General features: G+C 35.5%; 3 protein-coding genes and 1 pseudogene across 4 annotated transcripts; 2 read left to right on the top strand and 2 right to left on the bottom strand.

The window, feature by feature from the left end:
- Window positions 1-70: 70 nt before the first annotated feature.
- LOC143529286 (rop guanine nucleotide exchange factor 12-like) lies at window positions 71-2596 on the top strand. Its single transcript, XM_077025112.1, has 7 exons — window positions 71-449; window positions 517-633; window positions 708-859; window positions 1433-1507; window positions 1613-1882; window positions 1996-2316; window positions 2397-2596. The coding sequence occupies exons 1-7, from the start codon at window positions 362-364 to the stop codon at window positions 2574-2576; spliced, it is 1203 nt and encodes a 400-aa protein (XP_076881227.1). The 5' UTR covers window positions 71-361; the 3' UTR covers window positions 2577-2596.
- Window positions 2550-4571, bottom strand: LOC143529285 (photosystem I reaction center subunit VI, chloroplastic-like). The gene is made up of 3 exons (XM_077025111.1): window positions 4385-4571; window positions 4165-4291; window positions 2550-2890 (listed from the first exon to the last, which is right to left on the bottom strand). Exons 1-3 carry the CDS (start codon window positions 4501-4503, stop codon window positions 2711-2713), a joined length of 426 nt encoding a protein of 141 aa, XP_076881226.1. The 5' UTR covers window positions 4504-4571; the 3' UTR covers window positions 2550-2710.
- A 2253-nt stretch (window positions 4572-6824) lies between these two features.
- LOC143529284 (golgin candidate 5-like) lies at window positions 6825-13100 on the top strand. The gene is made up of 19 exons (XM_077025110.1): window positions 6825-7039; window positions 7527-8317; window positions 8395-8466; window positions 8589-8663; window positions 9516-9630; window positions 9718-9779; window positions 9862-9909; window positions 9995-10279; window positions 10360-10419; window positions 10510-10593; window positions 10675-10740; window positions 10849-10947; window positions 11052-11270; window positions 11352-11445; window positions 11514-11722; window positions 11805-11864; window positions 11948-12061; window positions 12717-12791; window positions 12878-13100. Exons 1-19 carry the CDS (start codon window positions 6883-6885, stop codon window positions 12911-12913), a joined length of 2721 nt encoding a protein of 906 aa, XP_076881225.1. The 5' UTR covers window positions 6825-6882; the 3' UTR covers window positions 12914-13100.
- Window positions 13101-19109: 6009 nt separating this feature from the next.
- On the bottom strand, window positions 19110-23071 carry LOC143529218 (protein NRT1/ PTR FAMILY 1.2-like; annotated as a pseudogene). The gene is made up of 5 exons (XR_013134619.1): window positions 22913-23071; window positions 22550-22767; window positions 21150-21697; window positions 20926-20951; window positions 19110-20285 (listed from the first exon to the last, which is right to left on the bottom strand). The product of XR_013134619.1 is annotated as a protein NRT1/ PTR FAMILY 1.2-like (transcript).
- Between the last annotated feature and the right edge of the window lie 1799 nt (window positions 23072-24870).

Genomic DNA, 24870 nt, shown 5'->3' with positions numbered 1-24870 from the left:
AAATATCAAGTTACATAGGTTTCTATTAGTAATCCATACTGTCAATTTGATACATGATTTTATATTTTTACAAAGTGAGTTTGAGTGATATGTATGGTATATATTAAAATATCAAATCCTTTTGCTCTCCTCCTTCCATGCAAACTAACCACCATCCATCCCTAAGCTAACAATCATTTCCATTTTCATCTCCAGATTTTATTTCCAGAAATCAATCCTGAGATCATAAACCGCTCTGAATCGCATATCCCCCCCTCATTTTTGTCATCCATCTTATTCAGAAAAGCAACATTAAGAATTCGTGCAATCGGCTTGTCTTCATCTTCATTGTAACAACCCTCCCTCGCTGCTCGAATTCAAAATGGTTCGAGCAGCGGAGGACGACGAACAAAATGCAAATTCTGGATTAGGTGGCGAAAGCACCTCCAATAATGACGACAAAACCTCAGGTAACTAACGGTTTTTATTTTTAAACACTACTCGTTTAAATTATTATTAATTGAGATGGAATTGCAGATATGGAGCAGATGAAGGAAAAGTTCACGAAATTGCTTTTAGGCGAGGATATGTCGGGAGGAGGAAAGGGAGTTTCATCCGCTTTAGCTTTGTCAAATGCCATTACAAATCTAGCAGGTAACAAACGTATCACGCATTCGATGTTTTACACGTGGAAAGCTGTGTTTTAATCATGGATTCAATGAATTCAGCTTCTGTGTTTGGGGAACAATCGAGATTAGAACCCATGCCGCCTGAAAGACAGGCCAGATGGCGGAAAGAAATGGATTGGCTATTGTCGGTCACCGATCACATTGTTGAATTTGTGGCATCAAAACAAAATACTAATGGTGTGAACATGGAGGTAAAGCTCTCTTTTTCTATTTCTTGAATATTAAGACAGATGGATTTGATCATATTTAGACTGGCCAGGGCTAAACATTTTATCCTTACACTTTTTCGCCAAATCATACAGGCCGTATCACCCTATATGGCCCACATAATATGGCGAAATATATAGAGGCTCGTAAAAGGTGTTATATGTGCTGCTTATAGTTTGTATGACTCGTATGACTTTATTGAAACTGACTTATGCTCCAGTTGTGTGTTGTATCGGGAGTCATATTGGCCTTAAGATGTAAAAGTTTGCTTTATAAGACTCGTATGACTATTCCCCCAAAACATACGGGCCTATTAGTACTATTACCCTATATAGCCCTTATATCGGCTGAAATGATCATACGTGCTAGTATAAGGTGTCATACGAGCTGGTTATACTTTATACGGTTCATATAGCTTTATTGAAACCAACTTATGTGATAGTGGCATGTTGTGTCAGAAGTCTTATGGGTCGTATGATGTAAAAGCTTGCTTTATATGGCATGTATGATGTGGCAGCATCACCCTTCAGAATTGATAAGTTGTAAAATGTGAATAGGTTATGGTTACAAGGCAACGGAGCGACCTACACATGAACATACCAGCATTAAGGAAGCTTGATGCCATGCTCATTGTATGTACTTAATCATGCAATATTGAAATTTCATGTTTGAGGTGTATATTCTAGTTCAGTAATTTGACCCATTGTGTTAATAATATGTAATGTGTTGGTAAACAGGAATGCCTAGATAATTTTAAAGGCGACCATGAGTTTACTTATGTATCTAAAAATGACAACGAAGCAAAAAGCATGAAAAAGAGGGAAGAGGATAAATGGTGGTTACCGACTCCAAAGGTACCCGAGAATGGTTTATCAGACGCCACAAGGAAATGGTTGCAGTTTCAAAAAGACTCTGTTCATCAAGTGCTCAAAGCAGCACTAGCCATTAACGCCCAAATTCTAATGGAGATGGAAGTCCCCGAAAGCTATACCGAAACCCTTCCAAAGGTAGCTTATAGCTAGCTATACGTGAAATTTTACTGTATACGTTTGTTTGTCTATTTGACTAATTTGACAATATTATGCTATAAGAGTTTGAATGTTGATGATTTTAATGGCAGAATGGACGGGCAAGCCTAGGAGACTATATCTATAAGAGTATAACCGTTGACCACTTTGATCCGGATGTCTTTCTTTCATCTATGGATTTAAGTGTAGATCTTAAACTTGTTGACCTCAAGAATAGAATCGAGGCATCCGTGGTGATATGGAAACGGAAGATGTCTGCTAAAGATGCACGGTCAGGATGGGGTTCAGGTGTAAGTTTGGAGAAAAGAGAACAATTTGAAGATCGAGCAGAAACAATTTTATTAATACTTAAACAACGGTACCCTGGTATCCCTCAATCTACACTAGAAATCAGCAAAATCGAAAACAATCGAGTAAGAAATGTTCTATATGTTTTGGGAATCATAAAAGATTAATAAAAATTCATGCTTTTGTTATTTTCTTGATTCTTTAGGATGTTGGCCACGCGATTCTTGAAAGCTATTCAAGAATATTAGAAAGTTTAGCGCATAAAGTGTTGTCGCGTATAGAAGATGTACAACACGCAGATGCTCTTACACAAGATCCATCTTCTCAAAGTTTAAAGATGAATTCTCTTAAAGGCTCATTAAAGATAGAAACATCAGGTAAATAAATTCCCAATAACACGTGAATTCAAACTGTCCAAAGATTATACAAGTCTCGGGAATAGAACCAGACAAACTTACTTACAATGGTCAAGATACATTGAACAACATATGTTAAAATGTTTGTTGGTTGTTGAACAGATTAGATTTTGCCACGTGGACCAAGCTTGGGTGGCTGTTGTGGGCCCTTGACGATCGGTAGCACGTCGCCTGTGGCGGTGGAGCTGAAGTAAGCAAGGGTGGAACCACCTCCCAATATCAAGAACTTGAGGAGTAATCCTCTCTTGGTGAAGGGTGCGGCGAATGTCTCAAAGAACTTGCTCTGCAATCAAAATTGTACAATTATAACTACTTGTATACATACTGTACAACAAAACAAGTAAAGATTAATGGTCATACAATCTTTGTCAATTGTGGAAAGTCCACTCAAAAGTGCAACAATTTCTAGTTTATATTTCCTTTTTTTGACATACTTTCAAGAATTAAATTGGGTTGATGGGTTGAATTCTTCAACATGAACCGACCCATATATTTGTGTGTCGTGTCGTGTCAGACCCACTTCAGGTCAACCTATTTGATGTTCATTTGTGAATGGAGTAATACCTAGTGACTTGGTAAGTAATAACAAATTAAACAATAAATTATCCTTTTAACTTATTTTCCTTCCTTATTTCTCATTTTCGGTAAACAAACTTGGTTTTATATAATAACTCGAGATTAGAAGACACGAATCGTAGATGAAAGAATGAATAGTTACAGGGCCGGGCGATAAAGTATGGCAGGGTAGTCGACGGCCACAGGCCCACACCCCGCTAGGCCCGAATTTTTTTTTCAAAAAAAGTTATATGTATTTTTATGAAAAAAATATGTATAATCAATGTTTCAACAAAGTTACGTGACCACTAGCTTGGTCTAGTGGTAAATGGGTATAAGATCTAACCAAAAGGTTGTGGGTTCTAGTTTTATTATAATCAAATTATAATTTACACAACTCAAAAGGTTGTGGGTTCTAGTTTTATTATACATTTTTAAGCTTATTTTATACTAAAGTTATTTACACAACTCAAATTATAATCAACTAAGCTCATTTAAAATTATATTGTATAAACCCAAAAAACTGTTCCTTTTAATTAAGGCCCAAAAAAAATTTTCCACGTTGACCCAAATAATTTTCCGTCTTTTCGGAGCCGACCCTGAATAGTTACAGCTAATAAATTATGTTTTGGAAATTAAAAGGTGAAAGATAATAGTCAGAGGAAAAATAGAAAAAAAAATTCAAATTTTATTTTAACACTTTCTAGATAAACCATCTAGTATATAAATATGATTTTTATTTTAAAAAAAACACTCCCAAGGGGTTAACAAGTTAAGTTATTTATTAAACGGGTTGTGTTTATTTTAACCCATTATTAAACATACATGACGCCTTTGGTTTAACAGGCGGGTCATGTTAGCCTAACCAAAACCTACTTTTTTTTTCGTATCGCGTTCGGGTTGTGTTTCAGAAATTACCTAAAATCTAGTATTCGGAGCTTTTCGCTACCCCACCTCTATACGGTGTAGGTAAATTCATTGAAGCATTATGTCAATATATACCTGGAGTGAGTTGTAGGGTGAAGGAGCATCCGAACCATACACATCCCATTGACCAGTAGTGTTACCCAAATCTTCCAAGTCAAAGTAGACACTCTTGTCACCATATTTAGCCACCACAGCTCCAGCTCTATAATATTACCCAAAACAAACAAACAAACACATATTAATCTAAGTAAACAAAGTTAACCCAAAACAGTGAATATATATATAATATTCTTACTTGTAAGAAGTGGGTTTAACACTGTGGCGAGAAGGCTTGATGGTAAGCTTGGTTCCAGCAAGGGAACTGCCACTAAGGCCCTTGATGGTGGTGGGTGTGAAGGTTGCAAGAGAAGCCATTTCTTGTAAAAGATGATGACTTGTGGTGGTGTTAAATGAAATGTGATTTGTATATCATATCAATATGGAATGAAAGATGGAAGAAATAGAGGATGGTGTGGTGGGGTTGGTTTGCATGGTTTTGAAGGTGCCACGTGGATATTGTGTTTGTTGGAGATCTTGATTGGTTGATGAGGGATAAGCCTATCTCATCATGATTTTAATTATATCCTCTCTATTTTTTTTAATGAAACTTAGATTTTTTACTTCTTGATATCTAGTAATATCTGGTGTTTTATTTTGCGAAAATGATATAGGTTCGAGTATCACAAATTACATAATAGATGCTCATCAAACCAAACTAAGAGTATCAGTAATGACCAAGTCTCAAAAGCGCAAGTATATCATAGTTGTTAGGACTGTTTCCACTAAAAGTCTTTCACAAAACTCATTCGTGAACATCTTCATCCTATGGACGTTTTTACTTCACAATTCATCTTGTCTACATTTTTATCAATATCTTCTTTGCGTACATTTAAAAACGTCACATTAAGCTCACAAACACTTCCATTGCATGCTTTTAAACCATCATCGGGTGGACTGTCTTGCTCCACGTTGGTTGTCCTGTCATCTATGTCCTCCATCTTCACATGTGAGATGCCCTCTCTCCTCCATTCTCAATGTCAATGCTCGTCACCGCCCTTTGAGAAGGATTTCTTCCATCCCTCGATCTTTCCTTAGTCTATCCTCCACCTCATATAGATATTTCCTCGTCTAAAGCATTAGAGATGGCCTTAACACTTTGACAAACTTCTTTCCCATTGTTTCTTGAACCAACCCAAACCCTCTAGGCAAATGTTTTCCTTTCATTCGTTCTTTTAGTCGTCTTGATTGTTGGCAATTCATCTCACTGTTACTTCTTTACGAAAGTCTTTGATACTAAATCTTTGGATTTCTTAGCTACAATTCCTCACATTATAACTCTCTTCAAACGCAAACCTTTTCTAGTGATAATGATGTGCCATACCCAATTCAATGTTCTATTGCTTGCTATTATATATACAGTAACTACTTCATATTTTCACAATCCGGTAAAATGTAAATCATGGAGAGAAAATACATATGTTACGTGTAAACATTAATGAGTTATACATAACTTTAGAAATATGCTTTAGGCATAAAATTCATTGTTCATTCATACGTATAAACATAGATAATTTAATCAGCTTTTTTAACCTATAGTACTTTATAACAAAACTTTTAAGCCTTTTCATATACACGAAATAGTCACTTAAAACTTAAAAGAATCATATTGTACAGCTAAATCAATAGTTGAACAAAACAAATATAACAAACAAACATACAAGAGATTTCAGTTTTAATTTCCAAACTCATTATATAAAAAACGCCTCTAGAAATAAAGTTTATTTTAATTGCTAGAAACCATAATGGCGGGGTGTAACCCACTCTACCAACACTCGACAACCAATCAAAAAAGTTCACATCAATATTACACGACTGAACCCAATTTATTGACGGTGGTGTACCCAAAGTACTCGAATCACTTTTCTTCAACAATCATTGTTTTCCTCAACAAACAATCGGTTTCGCACACCGAATCCACAACCCGAGGGATTGGCGTTGGTGTTCCCAAGCTAGTTAATCCCCTTACCGAGGGAACGCCTAATATATTAAGAGATAACTTCCAAAGTTAGATCCTTTGGAAGTTTGCTACCTTAGTTTCATTTCCATACATTCTAGGCTTTCTAGCCTATTATAGTTTGGTTCTTTGTTTTGCCACCAAAGTTTCATTATTCACGTTTTAGCCCATCAAAGTTTGTTTTTTTTCTTTTATAGTTTAATCCCCTAAGTTTTACGCCTTTATCTTTTGGATCTTCAATTTTGGCAAGAAAGTTTAAGACTTATAACTTTGGCCACAAAACTTTTAGATTTCTAAGGATACATTTATGTAAAACCCCACCGCAACATAAACAAAAGAAAACATACATAGGCAGTTCGGATACACATATCAGATCGGTTCCGTTAAAAACTCAAAATCGCAACTCGAAATATTGTAACTGCACCGTCACACTCCGGCGGTAGAACCCGAGATCCCTGGGCCATCAATATTATTATTCGTCTCTTTCGCACACTTGATTTCTGCTCAACACTAGTCGTTCACTTGATCTGATCTCCACACTTATTATTATCATTATCCTACACTGGAATCAGCTGCCACGTCATCAATCAAATCAACTCAAATCAGTTCGAACTCATAAGTACAAGTACGTATTGAATTAGTAATTATAAAATAAACCTAGATCAGTGCCTAATGTTTATTTGTTTTTTTAATCAATGTAGGGTTTGATAATTGGGGATAATTAAGTAATAGGTTAAAAGATGGATTGGTTTAGCGGGAAGGTTTCGTTAGGGAACTTTCCGGATTTATCCGATGCTGTGAACAAGATCAGCGCGGGTGTTAAGACTATCGAAAAGAATTTCGATAATGCGCTTGGGTTGGAAGAGAATCCTGATGGTGCTTCTTACACTTCCGAAGGTAAATTCTTCATTTGAGTGAAATCGGTTTCTGTTATATGTTGTATTCATACAAACAGGTCGAAATTGCATTCGTTGGTTCGCTATAAGTAGGCAAATTGATTTTAATAATCTAATTATGATCTATTTGTTTATGATAATCCATATGATTTTCATGTTCATAAGTTCATTGCCAATGACAATCCCACTCGCATAATCGTCATAGGTTTACACACGATTTAGCTCATGAGGAATGTACATTTTATCGTTTTGCTCATATTCATCATTGTGAGCAAAATCTAATCGAAAGCCTGTGTAAATTTATGATAATTATGCTTCACGAGTGTCATTGGTCAAATTGTCAGTATGAGTTATTATGGGCCAATGACTCATAATTTGGATTAATAAAATCTAATTTGTCTTATAACAATGGACGCTGTGATATATGTTTTCTTTGAACGGTTGAATACCAGTTACTTATCAGTTATCAATCTCTTGTTTATGCCCAGCTTCGGGGACTTCAGGGTTATGGTCTACAGATTTAATGTCTTTTATTGGTAAGAAAGATGAGGAAGAAGATGAAAATTCTGAGTCGTCAGAGAAGCCTGAATCTTTAAGTCATCCATTAAAATCTCCAGAACACAAAACTGATGTTGATGCTACGACTACCAGTGAACATGATGAATCAGATGTTAAGACTTTGAATCCTGAAGAGCATCAGGAAAGAAATATTACAGTTACAGAAGAAGCAGAGAGCAGTGCTGATACAAATATTGTTGATGAGCTGGCACATGAAATCACTGGCATTGCCCTAAAAACGAATGATGAACAAAATCCAAATATTGGAATATCTGAAGAACCGAGTGCAGAACGTCCTGACCAGTTAGAGCCAACAGAACATGAGTCCACAAGTTCTGAAGATCAAGTGACTGGTACCGTCCCTGAGTCAAACAAGGTGGACCTGTCTCTTGATTTGCAGAAAACTGAAAATGAACCAAAGAGTCAAGAAGCAGAAGAGACTATGCAGGAAGCTTCTGAAACTGAGAGGGTTGATGTGGCAGCTGATGTGGCAAGTGAAGTCAGTGAACCAGCTATACAAGTTTCAGATGAATCTTCTGAGATGGTTCCTGAAGTGGTTTCAATTACAAATGCTAGTGAACAGGAAACTGACGTTAAAGAACTGTCGAGTTCTGGAAGAAATTTGTCTGAAAATTCAGATGCAATTGCTGAGTTGGAGAAGGTGAAGAGGGAGATGAAGATGATGGAGACTGCACTTTTAGGTGCTGCTAAACAAGCTCAGGTACATAAACATGAACAATTAGTTAATACTTGTTTTGTTGGTTATAAAGGTTTTAATGGGCTGAAACATGTTTCCAGACAAAAGCTGATGAAATTGCAAATCTTATGAATGAGAATGAACAGCTGAAGTCTTTGCTTGAGGAACAAAGGGTAGGTACAAATTATAATTGTTTTGCCTGAGCAGTTTTTGACGAATTACCTGTATATAAATGCATGTGTGGTGTTGTATATTATTGCTTTATTAATTGGTTCACTATATATATACTAAACAGAGAAAATCGAATGAAGCTGAAGTCGAGTCTCTAAGAGAAGAGTATCATCAAAGGGTCTCAACTCTTGAGAGAAAGGTAAACTTTTTTTATATTCTAAATAATGTTTCAATTTTCAACTTCAAAGAAACATTTTATTAAGAACACACTTCTTATACAAAGTATAACACTTGAAAGAAGTGACTTATGGGTAAAGTTACACTTGAAAGAATAAACGAGTTATGGGCGACCAATTTTCAATCAGTTAATAACTTTGAAACTCCTTGTCAGCATATACAATATTTTTAGATAGTTTTATATGCTAAACGGATACATATAATGGCTAAAACTATGAATCAGTTAGATATCTAAAATCAAAAGAAAATATGTTGCCGGAGATGATAGATACATAAATATTTATAGAGAAGAGAATAAAATAATAGTTAATATATATTTTTATGTAGCATTTTGGACCAAACTACTCGTACGCCAATGCATTTTTGACATACTGTTGGCGTGAGTGGTAACTAATGCCACTCACAAGCACACTTTTTGTTAAAAATGCATTAATATGTGTATTTTGGTCCATTAATGCTATATTTTTTTTATTTCAGAAAAAGATTTTAACTGTTATTTCATTTCTCTATTTCTCTTATCTCTAAATATTTATGTACTCATCATCACTGGCAACGTATATTCATTTGCATTTTATATATCGAATTGATGCGCACTTATAGCAATTATGTATCTGTTTTGTAATATAAAAATATTGTATATGCTGCGAAAGAGTTTAAAAGTTATTACTTGATTAAAAGTGCCCCTCCTCTCACCCCAATGACATGTTCATTCTTTCAAATGTAAATTCATCCACAACTCACTTCTTTTAAGTGTTATATTTTGTGTAAGCGTATCATCTGTTTCTAAATATGAACTAAAAGCTCTAAAATTCAGGTGTATGCCCTCACTAGGGAAAGAGACACACTACGCAGAGAGCAAAATAAAAAAAGTGACGCAGCTGCCCTTCTCAAGGAAAAAGATGAAATCATCACTCAAGTTATGGCAGAAGGTAAGCAATATTGTATTTTGGTATATGCATTTTTTTTTGTAAATTCTAGATATATAATTATTATCTTGTTCTTTTTTGTTCATTTAGGTGAAGAGCTTTCAAAGAAACAAGCTGCACAAGAATCAACCATTAGGAAACTACGTGCACAGGTATAAAGTTTAATTAACTTATCTTTAAAAGCCAAAACCTGCAGCCCGGCATGACTATTTTTTTTCCTTGGGTGAATTCTAGATCAGAGAGTTTGAAGAAGAGAAGAAAGGACTGTTAACAAAGCTAGAGGTAATTATGTTTTCTAATCAATTTATATTTGTGTATACTGTAATTTCTACAATTATATTATATTATTTGAGTAACTTGTTATTAGGTTGAAGAGAGCAAGGTAGAGAGTATAAAGAGGGACAAGGCTGCTACTGAGAAGTTACTCCAAGAAACAATAGAGAAAAGCCATGCTGAGCTGGCAACTCAAAAAGAGTACTATACAAGTGCTTTAAGTGCAGCCAAAGAAGCTGAAGCATTAGCAGAATCACGTGCAAATGATGAAGCCAGAGTTGAACTAGAAAGCCGCATAAAGGAATCTGAAGAACGTGAAGCTATGTTAGTTCAAACTCTAGAAGAATTAAGGCAAACTCTCAGCAGAAAAGAGCAGCAGGTTTGCATTTCAAATACCAAAATCTTTATATGTTAAATTTATTGTCTTTTGCTTTAATTTGTTATATTTTGTTGTTGCAGGTGGTTTTCAGAGAAGATATGCTAAGGAGAGACATCGAGGACCTTCAAAAAAGATACCAAGTCTGTTCTTTTATTAGTTTTCATTTGTTTTGTTATTAATTAATTAATTAATTAAATAATTAATTACCACTATGTAATGCTGGTCACTAGGCAAGTGAGCGTCGATGTGAAGAGTTGGTTACACAGGTTCCAGAGTCTACTAGGCCTCTTCTGAGGCAGATTGAGGCTATTCAGGTTTTTGTTTTCATTTTATTTTTAGTTTACACACAGTGTCACCTTCTATACACGTTTAATTATACATTTTTCTAAATTTAGGAAACAAGTGCTAGAAATGCAGAGGCTTGGAATGCCGTGGAGAGGTCACTAAACTCACGGCTTCAGGTCTTACTCCTACACAATAATCATCATCATCATCATCATCATCATCATCATCATCATACTTATGCTGTTGAAATTAATAGTAATAGCAATAATATTTAAAATTCACAGGAAGCAGAGGCCAAAGCTGCAGGAGCAGAGGAAAGAGAACGTTCAGTTAACGAGCGCTTATCCCAAACATTATCTCGCATAAACGTTCTAGAAGCTCAGGTAGTTACTCTTTAGTGGTTATTAGATGATTAAGTTTAACTGAAATTGGAATTTGGCAAGTGTAGGTTGGATTTTTACAATGATAACTTGATAATTTGTTGTAGATATCATGTTTAAGAGCCGAGCAAACACAACTAACAAGGTCCCTTGAAAAAGAAAGACAAAGAGCAGCAGAAAGCAGGCAGGATTACCTGGCACTAAAAGAGGAGGCTGATACAAATGAAGGTCACGTGAGTCAACTTCAACAAGAAATAAGTCAACTCAAACAGAAACATAAGCAAGAGCTACATGAAGCATTAACACACCGTGAACTTCTGCAGCAGGTACCATCAAATTTAATTTAAAATACTATGCATGTTCTAAAAGTTATAAAAATGATATAATTATGATGATAATGATTTCAGGATATAGAACGTGAAAAAACCGCACGTTTGGAACTTGAAAAGTCTGTTCTTGAGCAAAATAAGATATCCAGAACAAAATCCACAAGTGATAATGGTAAATGGTTTTAATTCTTATTCTTTACATTTTGAATGCTTTACTTATTGTTGACTTTTGATGTGCAGGTTTGACCCGCAAACTTTCTAGTGCTAGCAGTTTGAGTAGTATGGAGGAAAGTTTTTATCTGCAAGCATCTTTGGACTCATCTGATACTCTCTCAGAAAGAAGAAATCTTGGAGACACTTCATATTATTTAAAAAGCAAAACACCAAATGCCTTTGAAGCTGCCCTTAGACAAAAGGAGGGTGAACTTGCATCTTACATGTCTAGATTGGTAATTTCACATCTTCTGTCAACTTAATTACATATACTTAAATTAAAAAACATGTTTAATAATATTCATTTTTTGATTTTAGGCGTCCATGGAGTCTATTCGGGACTCTCTTGCTGAAGAGTTAGTTAAAATGACTGCAGAGGTACATTTCTTGATGTTATTATTATCTTACTTTTGCATTCTTACTCATTTTAATCTTCACTGTGGACTTATTATATTGTGCAGTGTGAAAAATTAAGGTCAGAAGTGTCTCAGCTGCCAAGCATGAAGGCAGAAATGGAAGCATTAAGACGCAGGCACTCTGCTGCACTTGAGTTGATGGGTGAACGCGATGAGGAGGTAAAACAATATAAATAATGCGTTAACTATGATGATAAAAACAAGGAAAATTGGATTTTAATAATCCCTATTAAATGGTATTGGCCGATAATAATCCCTATTCGTTTTATCGCCACTGGCGGTTCCAAATTCAAAAAAGTTGGCCTCCAATGGTCCCCCCGTTAAAAATGACTTAACGACGTTATAGTTTTTTCTGAATTTCAAACCAATGTTTTAGGGCTTTTGATCGTTAGGAGGATACGAGTTGATTGGTGTAAAACTTAGCTCGAAACAATGATCAAAACGACTCAATTTTGGTTAATTGTAAGTTCAAACACCCGAATTGATGCATTGTTTCGTCATTTTGAAGCACTATTTCAAATTAAGTTTACACCAATCGACTCGTATCCTCCTAACGATCAAAAGCCCTAAAACATTGGTTTGAAATTCAGAAAAAACTATAACGCCGTTAAGTCATTTTTAACGGGGGACCATTGGGGGCCAACTTTTTTGAATTTGGGACCGCCAGTGGCGATAAAACGAATAGGGATTATTATCGGCCAATACCATTTAATAGGGATTATTAAAATCCAATTTTCCTAAAAACAATATAATCATATTATTTTGATTTGACCCGTTTGAGATAAACCCATTCATAAGTTATGCAATTTTGTAGCTTGAAGAGCTTCGGGCTGATATTATGGACTTGAAGGAGATGTACCGAGAACAAGTAAACATTCTTGTAAATAAGGTATTTAATTTGCCAATCAAGGTTAATAATAATCACTTGAACGTGATAGTTTTTATCTGATTTTGACCAGTTTTTCGTGTTTCCAGATTCAGGTTTTGAGTACCTCGATCAGTGCTGCTTAAAGGAGAGGCCAATTCCTAAGGGAGCAAATTATACTATTCAACGTGCGAGAATTGATTTTGTTTTTGAATGATATTAACGTATTGTGGTACTGATTTTTGGAGAGCTCTACTAATATCTTTTGTAACCAAATACTGTAAGCGTTGTTGCCCTAGTGGTTGATACATAAAAATATAGAGCGGTCTATTTTCACTAGTACGTTAAATAACTAATTGTGATACACACAATTATACTATGTATCAAGTTGGATATATTATGAGACAGTTAATCCTGTATAATCTGAATTATTGAGAATCATTTGGAATCGAAACATACATGTGTGGGAATGTTTTTGTGGAAAAGGGATGTAACAGAATCCGCATACTGGTCACTCAACCAACCAATACTGTGGTGCCACCCGAGTAGTAGAACTCGACCTAGAGTACCCGGCCAACTACTAGTTTAGTTCGGGGTGGTTTCCACATAGTGCTCCCCTACTCAGATGGGGAGTAAATGACGCCCTCCACCATAATAAAGCTATTAAGAGCTATCAAGGCCTGGTATGATCTATTAAGACACGTATGAAGCCCCTCACAACCATCACCGTTTTATTAACCAGAAAATATTTATTATTTATTAATAATTCTTATTTCTTAAGGATATTAATATGATACTTATCAAATTAAAAATGTTATTATTTTTTATATATAAAGTTAACAAAATATTTTGATTTGTTTAGGTTTAAATAAAAATTTCCCCCAAATTACTGGTAAAACAACCTCCATCCAAAATTCCAAATAAATATTATTGACATATCAGTTTGCGTCTCTAAATCGATCAATTCACCATCGTTTTCACAGCATGCAACGATTGTTTGTTGTAATGTCGTCTGTCTTATTTTGTTTAAATAAATATATAGTCTTATGATGTAAACTATTCATAATGTTTTAGTTTTGGTCTTTGCACACAAAATGTTTGATAAAATGCCACAATATAGAAACTCATGAACCTTAAACTACCAATTGATTTTAAAATCAGTTTTAAGGGTTTTATGTGTAGGGGTGTAAACGAGCCGAGCTTGGTTCGTTTCGACTTATGAGAGCTCGAGCTCGAGCTCGGTTCGTTTCAAGCTTTTTATTTTTGTTTCTAAAACTCGAGGTCGGCTTGTGAGTCGTGTTTTCTAGCTTGGGCTTGTCTCGTTTATCATTGTTAATTAATCTATATAATTGTTTAATTTTTTTTATATTGATAGAAAAAACTTCAATGAGCCAAAACTTGGCTTGAGCTTGGTTGTATAGTGTTAAATTAATACATAGAAGTCCAAAAGAGGTAAAACTCAAAAACACATAAGGCTCGACAAGCCTTAACCAGCTTTCCATACAAATCTCAATCATCTCGGGCTTGATATCTAATTAACGAGCTTTATTTGAGGCTCGAGCTCGATAAACCTCGGCTTTTACAAGCATCGGCCCGATCTCGAGTCGCTGGAGCAACAATTTGCGGATGTGTGGGTGAAAGGTTTTGTTAAACAATCTTTTCCAAAGCCAGACTCAACACTTGGTTAGTCAAACTCGGTTTTTTTTGCCCAAGAGATCGAAGTAACTAGTCCGAGAGCTATGGAACTTGTAATAGGTCAGGCCCCAAGCGTCTTCAGCTGTATTTATATGATTTTATTTTCTTATATTTGTCAGCTCTATTTATATGACTTTATTTTCTTATATGTTTGTCGAATTTATACATATTCATATATTTGTTTGTCAAATCCGATAACTCATATAGATTGGTTTTGCTGCCTTTTCTTAAAGCTACGTTGAGTAACTCAGGTTAGTAGTTTTAACCGATCAAAACACGACTATGAAGCATGTTGTTGATAGTGTCGTTGGGCAAATCAATTCATCACCTGTATATTGGCATATCATGAAGAAACTTCCACCTAAGGTAATACATTCATTTTGTGGTAACTATGATCAAACACATGTAAATATGTTACAACATATAAGTATATTTCCTTAACTAATGTCTATTATTTTTACGGACAAGCAATAGAAGATTACATTACGTATGCTAATTCGACGCCTACATTGTTTTACATATATGTACGTCAAAAAATGCATACATTTCCACAGATATGGATGGCCAAAGGTACAACCAACGTCTACTTGAGCATAGCACTACGAATTCCACACCAAAATTTATTGCAAAATTAGTTATTGAAGGACATGCGGCTGAGATATACGCTCGAACTATATATTTTGGAAGTCCAAAAGGAGATATAACGGTACAGAGTTATGCTGCTGAGAAAAGGGTAAAAGAGTTATAAGTTACATAGCTAATCGTGGGTTGAATCGAACCTTCATTTATATGATTGTCCATCAATACATGTCTCAATGGATTCGAGGTAATTTTTTTCTTTGTATTTGAAGCTATATTTTACACCAACCTACGTTATCTAGTGTTGTATTTTCTAGTTATTTGTTTAATTTAAAAGATCATTGGACGAGTGAATTAGATAGGATTCGCTAGAGTTACGTCTAGGATAGGAGTTCGTGGAGACATAGAATTAAGATTAATGATCTTTAGGGAAGGTTACGCTTTAGGTAGACTTTGCTTATTAGTGTCTTCCAGTAACATTGTATATTGGTTGTTTTATGATTTTCTATATGGTACTCTTTTTCCATTTCACATACTCTGCTAGTGGTAGCTTTCTAGTTATGCAGTTTAGAAACTGTCACTAGCACGCTCGCACTATATATTTATGTTTTTTTAATGCGAGTATTTTCTAGAGCTGAGGGTGTCACTGGAAGCAACTTCTTTATCCCTTGGGATGGAGGCATGGTTTGCCTACATCCCACTCTCCCAGACCCTATCAATAGCTTTGCTTTAGGTGCGATTTCTAGTGGGTATGGTTGCCGTCGTCGTCGTTCTTTGGGAGTGATTTCGTGAATAATCTAGTTGAGTGCTATCATCATATTGAATGGAAGTTTTGGTGGCATCAGCTTAAGAGAGACCGGGAAGTCAAATTTAAGCAAATGCTCAACAAATTTTTTTTGTATGAAAGGTATGCAAGATTTGGTGTTTTGGAGAATACCAGAATATTTGCTAAGTATTTGACAGATTACAGGTTAATTAACCTGGTGTACTTTACTTGAGTGTCAGTTAGTATAGGCATCTGCGCTTAACTTACAAGCTTTGATCAAGTTGCTCATAATAAACTTTTAATTTGTTGTGTAAACTGATTGGATAGAACTGTAATTTGAGAGATTGCGCATCTCAAATTACAAGAACAGCTTGAATTGCTTGTTAGGTTTGACTAATTACGATCCTACTATCATGATACATTCCACATTCATTATCACTCTCTCTAAAGTCTAATCCAAACACAACCAAACAGTTTCTCTCACTACAATATTAATACACTTTCCCATTAATATCACCCATGAAATTTCATACCTTTTGAGCAATGCTTTCATCAAGAGATCAAGATCTTTGATGGGCATTTCTTCTTGAGCAATGCTTTCAAATGCTCTATCATTTTTTTCATTTGTATACTATGCATCAAGATTCACTGCATCGCATCATTTCTTCTTGTCGATAATTAAAATATACTTGAGCTATGCTTTTCTAGCAACTGCAACATGGATATTTTGTTAATCTATGTTCATGTTATATATGTAAGTTATTTGTTAAAGCTTTTGCTGTTAGCACTCTAGTTGGATTCAACAGTCGGATTTATGCAAAAGTGTTTTTTTATTGCAGCATCTACTCGTGTTTGTTATAAGACCGTATATTCTAAGTTTCTAACCCACTAGATTATTTATTTCATTTACGGTTATATATGTGTTCGACCCATGAAGCAAAAGATCTAAGTTGTATTGATTGCGGTTAGTTTATTGTTTCTTTCTTATGATCTAAACTTGGTTTTGGTAAGTCTTTAAACTTAGTAGATACAAGAATAGAGCTTGTTTTTCAACTAAATTTGTTATGTAAGGTTGCATTTCTATGTAGGGTGAGTTAAAAGTTTTTTTTAAATGATGCAGCTGGTGTGTAGAAATGTATATAATTTGTTTTATTACTGTAATAATTTTTGGTCACCATTTGTCATATAGGTATATTGTCCACATCAGATGAAACGTGATGACAGTGTGTGGCTAGCCCACTTGGTAGCGGTACTTGCCTTTTCACGAGTGGTCCCAGGTTTGAACTTGGGCGAGAGAGTATATTATTGGTGTAAAGTAGAGTAAGAGTAATTGCCATTTTAATGTTTTAGTGCCTCTTAAGATTAATTAATGCCGTCTTTTACGGGGAGTTCAAGAATATTTGTCGACCGTCGATCATCTTAGGTATCTATAGATATTAACCTGGAATCAACGGCGCACAATAAACCTCTCGCATGGTGCACTCACTTTATATATCTGCCATTGATCATCGCCGAGATCGATAGATCTAAGCCTAGAATCAACGACGCACAATAAACTTCTCAGGCCGGTAGGCACATTATATACATCTATCATTGATCAATCCATCTCCGATCGATCTTGTAGTGTATTTTCAAACGGCGTAGAATCAACTTCTCGGGTAGGCACATTTTTGCTTGTTTTGTTTGTGCCATGCGTTCTTGATTGTTTGTATCATCCTTAATTATGTCAGCAATTTTGCAATTACTAGTTACATCCGCGCTAAGATGCGTTTCTAGTTGCTCGTATGCTTGTTTTGGAATCGATCTGAGTTTTCTAAGATTCCATAAATTAATCTTACACAGTTTGAAAGATCTGCGTATAAATGACGTAACGGTGTTACCATATGTAACTTGTAATGTTTTTATAAGTTGATTATCATCTAAGACTGATATCGTGTTTTGTCTGTAACATTGTTCAACATTTGTGCAGGTTTTTAGCAGCTGTTGTGTGACGGATCGATCAGCTTGTCGGTGTGGATTGTTATTTCATTCAGATATAATTTCTAATTAGTTCTGGTTTTTTTCTACAGCATCTAAAATTGAAATTGTTTAGTGGAAGATCAGAGGATCTAACCGAATAACTGGTATGACTTTTGCTTATTTCTTAAAGAATTTTAAGTCAATTTTATGTTTTAAGATATAATTGAATCTATGCCCTGCTTGCGGTGCGCACATATAATGTATATATGTGTGAACCCTTGGGTGGGCAAAAGTAAAATTGCACTAATTTTGACGTTATTTTACTAATCATGTGAAAATAACGTTAAAAGTGGCGGAAGGTTAATCAGGCATCATGTGGTGGCGTTGATAGCCGAAAGACAAGGGCACATGCACCAATCAGCCGGTGTCCCGATGATTGAGTGTTATGTGTCTTATGTCCAAGGCTTGATTCAAAACTACTATCGAGCCGGGGGTCTCACCGGAAGCAGCCTCTCTATCCCTATGGGATAGAGGTAAGGCTGTCTACATCTTACCCTCCTCAGACCCTACCATAGCATTGCTATTGGTGGGATATATTGAGTACGATGATGATGATGATGAAGATATAATTGAATCTATTGGGTTTCTTTTTAATGTAGGAAATGAGTTCAAGCAATATCAACGGTCGTGATAAGAGACGCGGAAAAAGAGTTATTGGACATGCTGAAACCGAGCGTAATGTAGCTGTTGGTAACAGCGAACCCCAAGGAAACCAACAGCCACTAGAAACTGTGAAGTTTCGCTCTTTGACGGAAGTATACGGGGATCCTAATTGTGAGCTCTCTGCACGCCATCGCATGGCGTATTCTGCAAATGTAAATGACAATGCTGCTGCTGCTGCTGCTATTTTAGGTGGTTCTATAATACATCAAAATGGAATTGAAGTTACAAACGACGGTGAAGATTCTGAAATGGACGCTCTAATGGTCCTGGCTAGCCATTTCAGTATCCAAGGGAATGAATCCTTGATGCAATCGTCATCTGCGACAAGGCTGGAACATAGTTATTGCACAGTTGAAAGGATTTCTCAGCTGACAGCTACCACTATGGCCTATGCAGGTGAGGCAGGCCCGTCGTCGTCCAAGCAGCCAGCCAATCCATCCATCCAGACTCGACCTAAGCGTGTAATCAAGAAACCTGCACGCGACATTACTATTGTGACCCGTGCGGATGAGGCAGGCCCATCGTCATCTCAACAGCCTGCCAACCCATCCCAGACCCGACCCAAAAGAGTGATCAAGAAGCCTGCCCGCTACGCATCTTGAACCAAGAAGAACTGAATAGTTATTATTAAGTGGGTCCCAAAAATTTCTGCATGTTTGTTTCTGTTTGTAACTTTTCCCATGCTTAGTTTACATGGGTTTTGCAGTTTGAATTTTCTTTTTATTTAAACCTTATTTCTTGTTAATGAAAGGACCAGAAAGTTGCCTAAAGTTCTCTTCTTGATCTGTATTTTATTTGGAGATTTCGTTCGTCTCGAATAGAACCATATAATATAGCTTGTTTTTTTTTTTGACATTTACTTATACGAGTACATCTTAGTCTACGAAAATAATATAATCACACATGTACACGCATGCAAGAAAATTAAAAAGGAACTTCGCTTCATATATCTTCATTCGATTCTTGTATACACTCATCTTTCACCTTTTCCGTCGCGCAAGGACCATATACCCAACAACAAACACCAAAATATAAAAAGTTGACGAAACTAATTACCGCAAGAAGCCAATAGTAGCGATCATAGTGTCCCTGGTTAATATTCGAAGCAATCCATCCTTCTTTCTCACTTCCTCTAGTTAATTTCTCAACCGTGTTTAATATAACACTAGCCAACAAGTTAGCCAAAGCCAACCCGAGCAAGAGAAGCGAAGCTGCAATGCTCGACATGCTTTTGGGGAGTTCAGCGTAATAAAACTCGTTTTGCCCAATTATACTTAAAGCCTCCGCTAATCCATGTAAGCAGTTTTGTGGAACAAGCCACATTGCCGACATGTTGATCACTGCGTGTGGATTGTTTCTAAACCCTTGTTCAATTGCTTTTTTTCTTCGAACATGTTCAACAATGGCAGAAGTCACCATGGCTAGCGTAGATATTGCAACGCCAACGCCTATTCTTAGTTTAACATCAAGACGAAATGGTTTTCTTAAAATTTTAGATGCTGACGGGATTATAATGCGATCGTATACAAAAACCCATATTGCTAGCATAATAAAGGCGAAGAAAGAGTAAGATGCTGCGGGAATCTGGAAGTTTGATGATCCTAGATGTCGGTTCATGGTTTTAGCTTGGAGTACTGGAAATGTTGATTGGCTTATGTTTATGGACATCATGAGTCCGGATGCCCACAATGGTAGAACTCGGATTAGTGATTTTACTTCCTCCACTTGTTCGATTGTGCATAGACGCCAAGGATTTGAGGCAACTCCGTCTGATGTACGTCTTTCGGATCCAGAATCTTTCAGTGCACAGACCCATAGACTCAAAAGTGTAAACGAGCCAAGTTGCTCGTTAAAACTCGAATCAAGCCAAGCTTAAATGAATTGTTGCATGGAGCCGAGATCAGCTCGCTAAAAACTATAATTACTATGTATAAATTAGGATAAGAATTATTAAGTAATATATATTATATATAAATTATGATAGTTATAATTATTTATGTAAATAATTATATAAAAATATCCAAATAAAACAATTAAATAAATATATAATAAGCGAGCAGAGCCCAAGCTGAGCTCGAGCTTTAGAGATATAGCTCTTAACGAGCCAGACTCGAGCCTTAAGGAGCACGGGTTCGGTTTGGCTCATTTACACCCAGTGGCGAAGCTTGGACTAAGGCACTGAAGGGGGGGACTCAGAATGTATACAAAAGTTCAAAAACAAAGGGGGCCGGACTCAAATTTTCGGCCGAAAATGGCTAATTTTATACTACATATAAAAAATTTCGGCCTAAAAGGACTAAAGTTTACACTACGTAAAAAATTTCGTCCGAAAAAACGGCTAAATTTTACACTAAGTATAAAAAAATTCAGCCGAAAACGCTAAATTTACACCACGTATAAAAAATTTCGGCCGAAAACGGCTAAATTTTACACTACATATAAAAATTTTCGACCGAAAACGGCTAAATTTTACACTACGTATAAAAAATTTCGGCCGAAAACGGCTAAATTTACACTATGTATAAAAAAATTCAGACGAAAACAAATAACTTTACACGACTACGTAAAAAAACTGTGTGGGGGGGGGGGGGGGGGGACCCCGGCCCTAAGCAACATTCTCCCTTGTTTACACCCCTAACTGAAATATGTGAAATTCCTACCTGAGTTTCTTGGTAGGCACACTATCTGAATCTTTATCTTTCTAATGATGATGCCAATGATTCGACGGTCCATCCGCCACTTTACGGTTCTTATAAGCAACAACAATAACTTGCACAAAGCTTGTGAATATGCTCTTTTCAACTTTGATTTTAACATAAAGAGAAGAAGCTAGAAAGAACAAAATGACCGAAAACAACATGAGAATCGGAGGAACTCCAAAACCGACCTTCCATCCCGCATGATCTTGAATATAAACAATGGCCGTATATGCAACAAGGACGGCCATCATGGCCGCGACGTAATACCAGCCAAAGAAGCTTTCTAAAGCCCTCTTATTGTTGGGATTTTTTGTATTGTCAATTTGTTTAGCACCAAATGCTAATGAACATGGTTTAACACCCCCACCACCCAAAGAGATGAACATAAAGGCAATGATCAAGAAACCAAATTGATGATTTGTGGGTGGTTCGCAGGTTTCGGTTAAGTGGTTGCAAGGGGGTGGCTTCAGTTGTGGAATCATTGTTGTTAACCATAGCAGGGACATACCCTGTAAACATATTAAAATAAATTTCTTGTTTTAATATTGGGTTTAAATAAGTTGACACAATATTATTAGCTAGCGGTGTGGGTTGAGCTAGGCGTGTCCCTTCCACCCTTACACAACAACACAATAATACGTGATTGCGTTATATTGTGACCAATCACATGTGTTTTTCCTTGCTCGTCGACTGTGACCACAGAGGAGGTGATAGTCGAAGTTTTATGCCAGAAGGGTAGTTTGGTCATTTCATTTTTATTTTTACATACGTTTGTGTTACAACATAGACGTGTTATAAAATAAAAACCACTTAACATGAACATCCAAACTTACAAACTTAAATATCAAAAATACTATCAGATCTCAAGCAAGAAAAAGAGTATTTTTATATAATTAACTCTTGCATATATAAAACATAAACTTAGATATTAAACTGATAAGAAACTTTGTCTCTGTAAACTGGTTAACTTTTTCTAATCATCTTCTTTTAATATAATCTTTTTGTTCAAAACAAAAAAAATAGATATAGATTTGTGTTTATCACATATAAACTATTATAATTAATTAATTATAATATTAAAAGTAAAACCATACTCTTAAGCCACTTGTACTCTAATCAGTGCTAATGCTTTTATATGACATCTAAGTTTATTTATCTATTTTGTACTTTTATTCTTTATTTACAGATTGTAAGTTGATTTTAGCACATATTATTAAGAATTGTAAATAAGATTAAATAATGTATTCAAATTATATTAAACACATTCCCCTATTATAGTAGAGCCAAAGATAGAAATGTTTTCAAAAGATTCATATACTTTTGAATAATATAAATATTCATTTCATGACCAAAAATGTTACCAGAAGAGAAAAGAGTGAACCCAAGCCAATGGTGAAGAAGGGGCCTAAATATGAATCAGAGAGAAATGCCCCTAAAATAGGTGCAAAGTTAGAAGCTGCAGACCACAGGAAGATTATGTTTGTGCCTTTAGCTACACCAACATTGTAATCACTCATCAAATACACTATCATATTTGGCACCAAACCATAGCTTGCCACCCTCTCAAATGCCTCATTTGCTGCATTATTTTTCCAAGATTCAAGAAATTCACATCATATCAACCACTTAAACTCAAGATTCAAGAAACTAATATAATTTGAAAGTGTGAATCTGGTTGTATAGATGAAACTATATATTGTCATTCAAGTTTGCGCGTTACATACCTATAATGAAAGGCATTGTGATTAAGCCACCTTTCTTTCTAGTTATTGAGTGTTGTGTTTCTTGATTCACTTCCTCCACCATTTTCATTTGTCACTGTTGTTTCTCACCCACAAGAAATTAATCAAATATATGTGTGGTTTCTATAGGTAGCTAACTAATTGTATTAAGTTTATAAAGCCAATTGTGATACCCCCATTATAATGGAATAAGTTAGCGTTTGGTTGAGGTTATTGGAACAAATAAATGAGTATTATATTCGAGAGGAATTTTTTTTACACGACAACTCGTACGCTCTTTAACTCTTCTATGTTACACGTTTTTTACAACCACGGGATATGATTGTAGACTCATTTAAATGTGTAGTAATTGGTCTCTCTCTCTCTCTCTATATATATAATGTTACTTAACTTTTTTTTAAGAACAATTCTAGCTCTACTAAATTATTTCACTTTTTTTTACAAGACAGAACTTGAACTCTCAGCTCTCAGATAGACAAATTTTATTCAACACAATAATACCGCTAAGTCAAGTCAAAAGCCCTTTGTATAATATAATGTCAATTAACTAGCATCATTTTTTTCATAAAAGTAAATTTACATTTCAAGGTTAATGAAGAAATCAAACTTTATCTTCATATCATATGCATTTTGCTTCTGCTTAATACACTTCTCAATATAAAATATTTGAAGGTTATTTAATACAACTTAACATGTGCCTTTGGGTATATGTTATACAACCTTTTTATATTTCACAAGTATGAATAACGTATACGACTACAAAATTTACATTAATAATATAACAAAATTATATTTTTTTTTATAAAGAAGAGCAGTCACTAGTATTGATAATATAATTTTGAGTATTTGTTGAAGGTAATTCCTGAGCCCGAGTTATACGAGTTCTTGACGATCGACCAAGTTCATATGGGTTCTTGTCGTCGGTTTCTAGTTCAAACTATCGAGAGGCATTCATGTTTGCCGCTGGTGGTTCTTGTTCCATGTTTTGCAATAAAAGAATGATTTAATTACAATTGACATCCGGAGATGATCGGATTTTATCCAATGTTTATTTTATACCAAATTTGAAGATAATATAATAAGTCTCCGTCAAGCAACGGAGAACGGGTGTGATGTTAAGATGAAGTATAACTACTTTTTCTTGTATGTTGAAGAGGGTAAACTTATGATGAAGGCGTTTTGAACGAGAAGAAAAGGTTAACGATTTGGGAACAAAAGATGAAGGAATATTGATGTTTGCTCTATTAGATGACAAGAATCTCAGCCAAATGAGTGGATATGGTAGTTCATACGACCGAAGGAATGGTCGGGGACAGGGTCACAAAGGAGGTTGAGTTCGGGAGAGCCGAAAGAACACATTCATGAATAAAAAGAAGTTCAAAGAAGTCAAGACCAAGAGGATGAGGACCAACATGGTTGTGAAAGCTGAGAAGGTCAAGATCGTGTGTCAAATCAAACAGAACAAAAGAGACATGTTTGAAGTTAGAGGTCCGTCTATTCCAGTTTAGAGATTAGGGGTTGATTGCTGGAGGTAATTCCCTAACCCAGAGTTAAGAGTTATGGGTCGGGAAGGTGGGGCCGATTCGAGCTAATGGATCGACCTCGTTACTTAATTATTGCAATTATAGATACTTATCTATTTTATATAATAGATAGAGACGGAATTTTATTTAATAGATAAATAGAAGTTTGTGTCCGTCTCTAATTGTAATCGAGTCTCTATATAACCTTAAAAAATTTATGTTGAGGTTACGGAGAATTAATCAAGTTTTGAGTTATTTTTTGATTAATAAAAATTATGAGTTGTGTCAAATATTCTCCATGTTTTATTCGTGTTCGATTAATCAATTCCAATCCACCTCCTGTGAGCATTATCAATTACAGTATATTAAGTGCATAGAGAATATATTTCTGAAGGGACAGAAGATTCATAGGACACG

This window comes from Bidens hawaiensis, unplaced genomic scaffold (assembly GCF_021521415.1).
Source record: "Bidens hawaiensis isolate Kalapana, Puna unplaced genomic scaffold, B.hawaiensis_p1.1 tig00008515_1, whole genome shotgun sequence".
In the NCBI taxonomy this organism is placed as follows: Eukaryota; Viridiplantae; Streptophyta; class Magnoliopsida; order Asterales; family Asteraceae; genus Bidens; species Bidens hawaiensis.
Note: the sequence above shows the minus strand (reverse complement) of the source record. Positions and strands in the feature narration are given on the sequence as shown.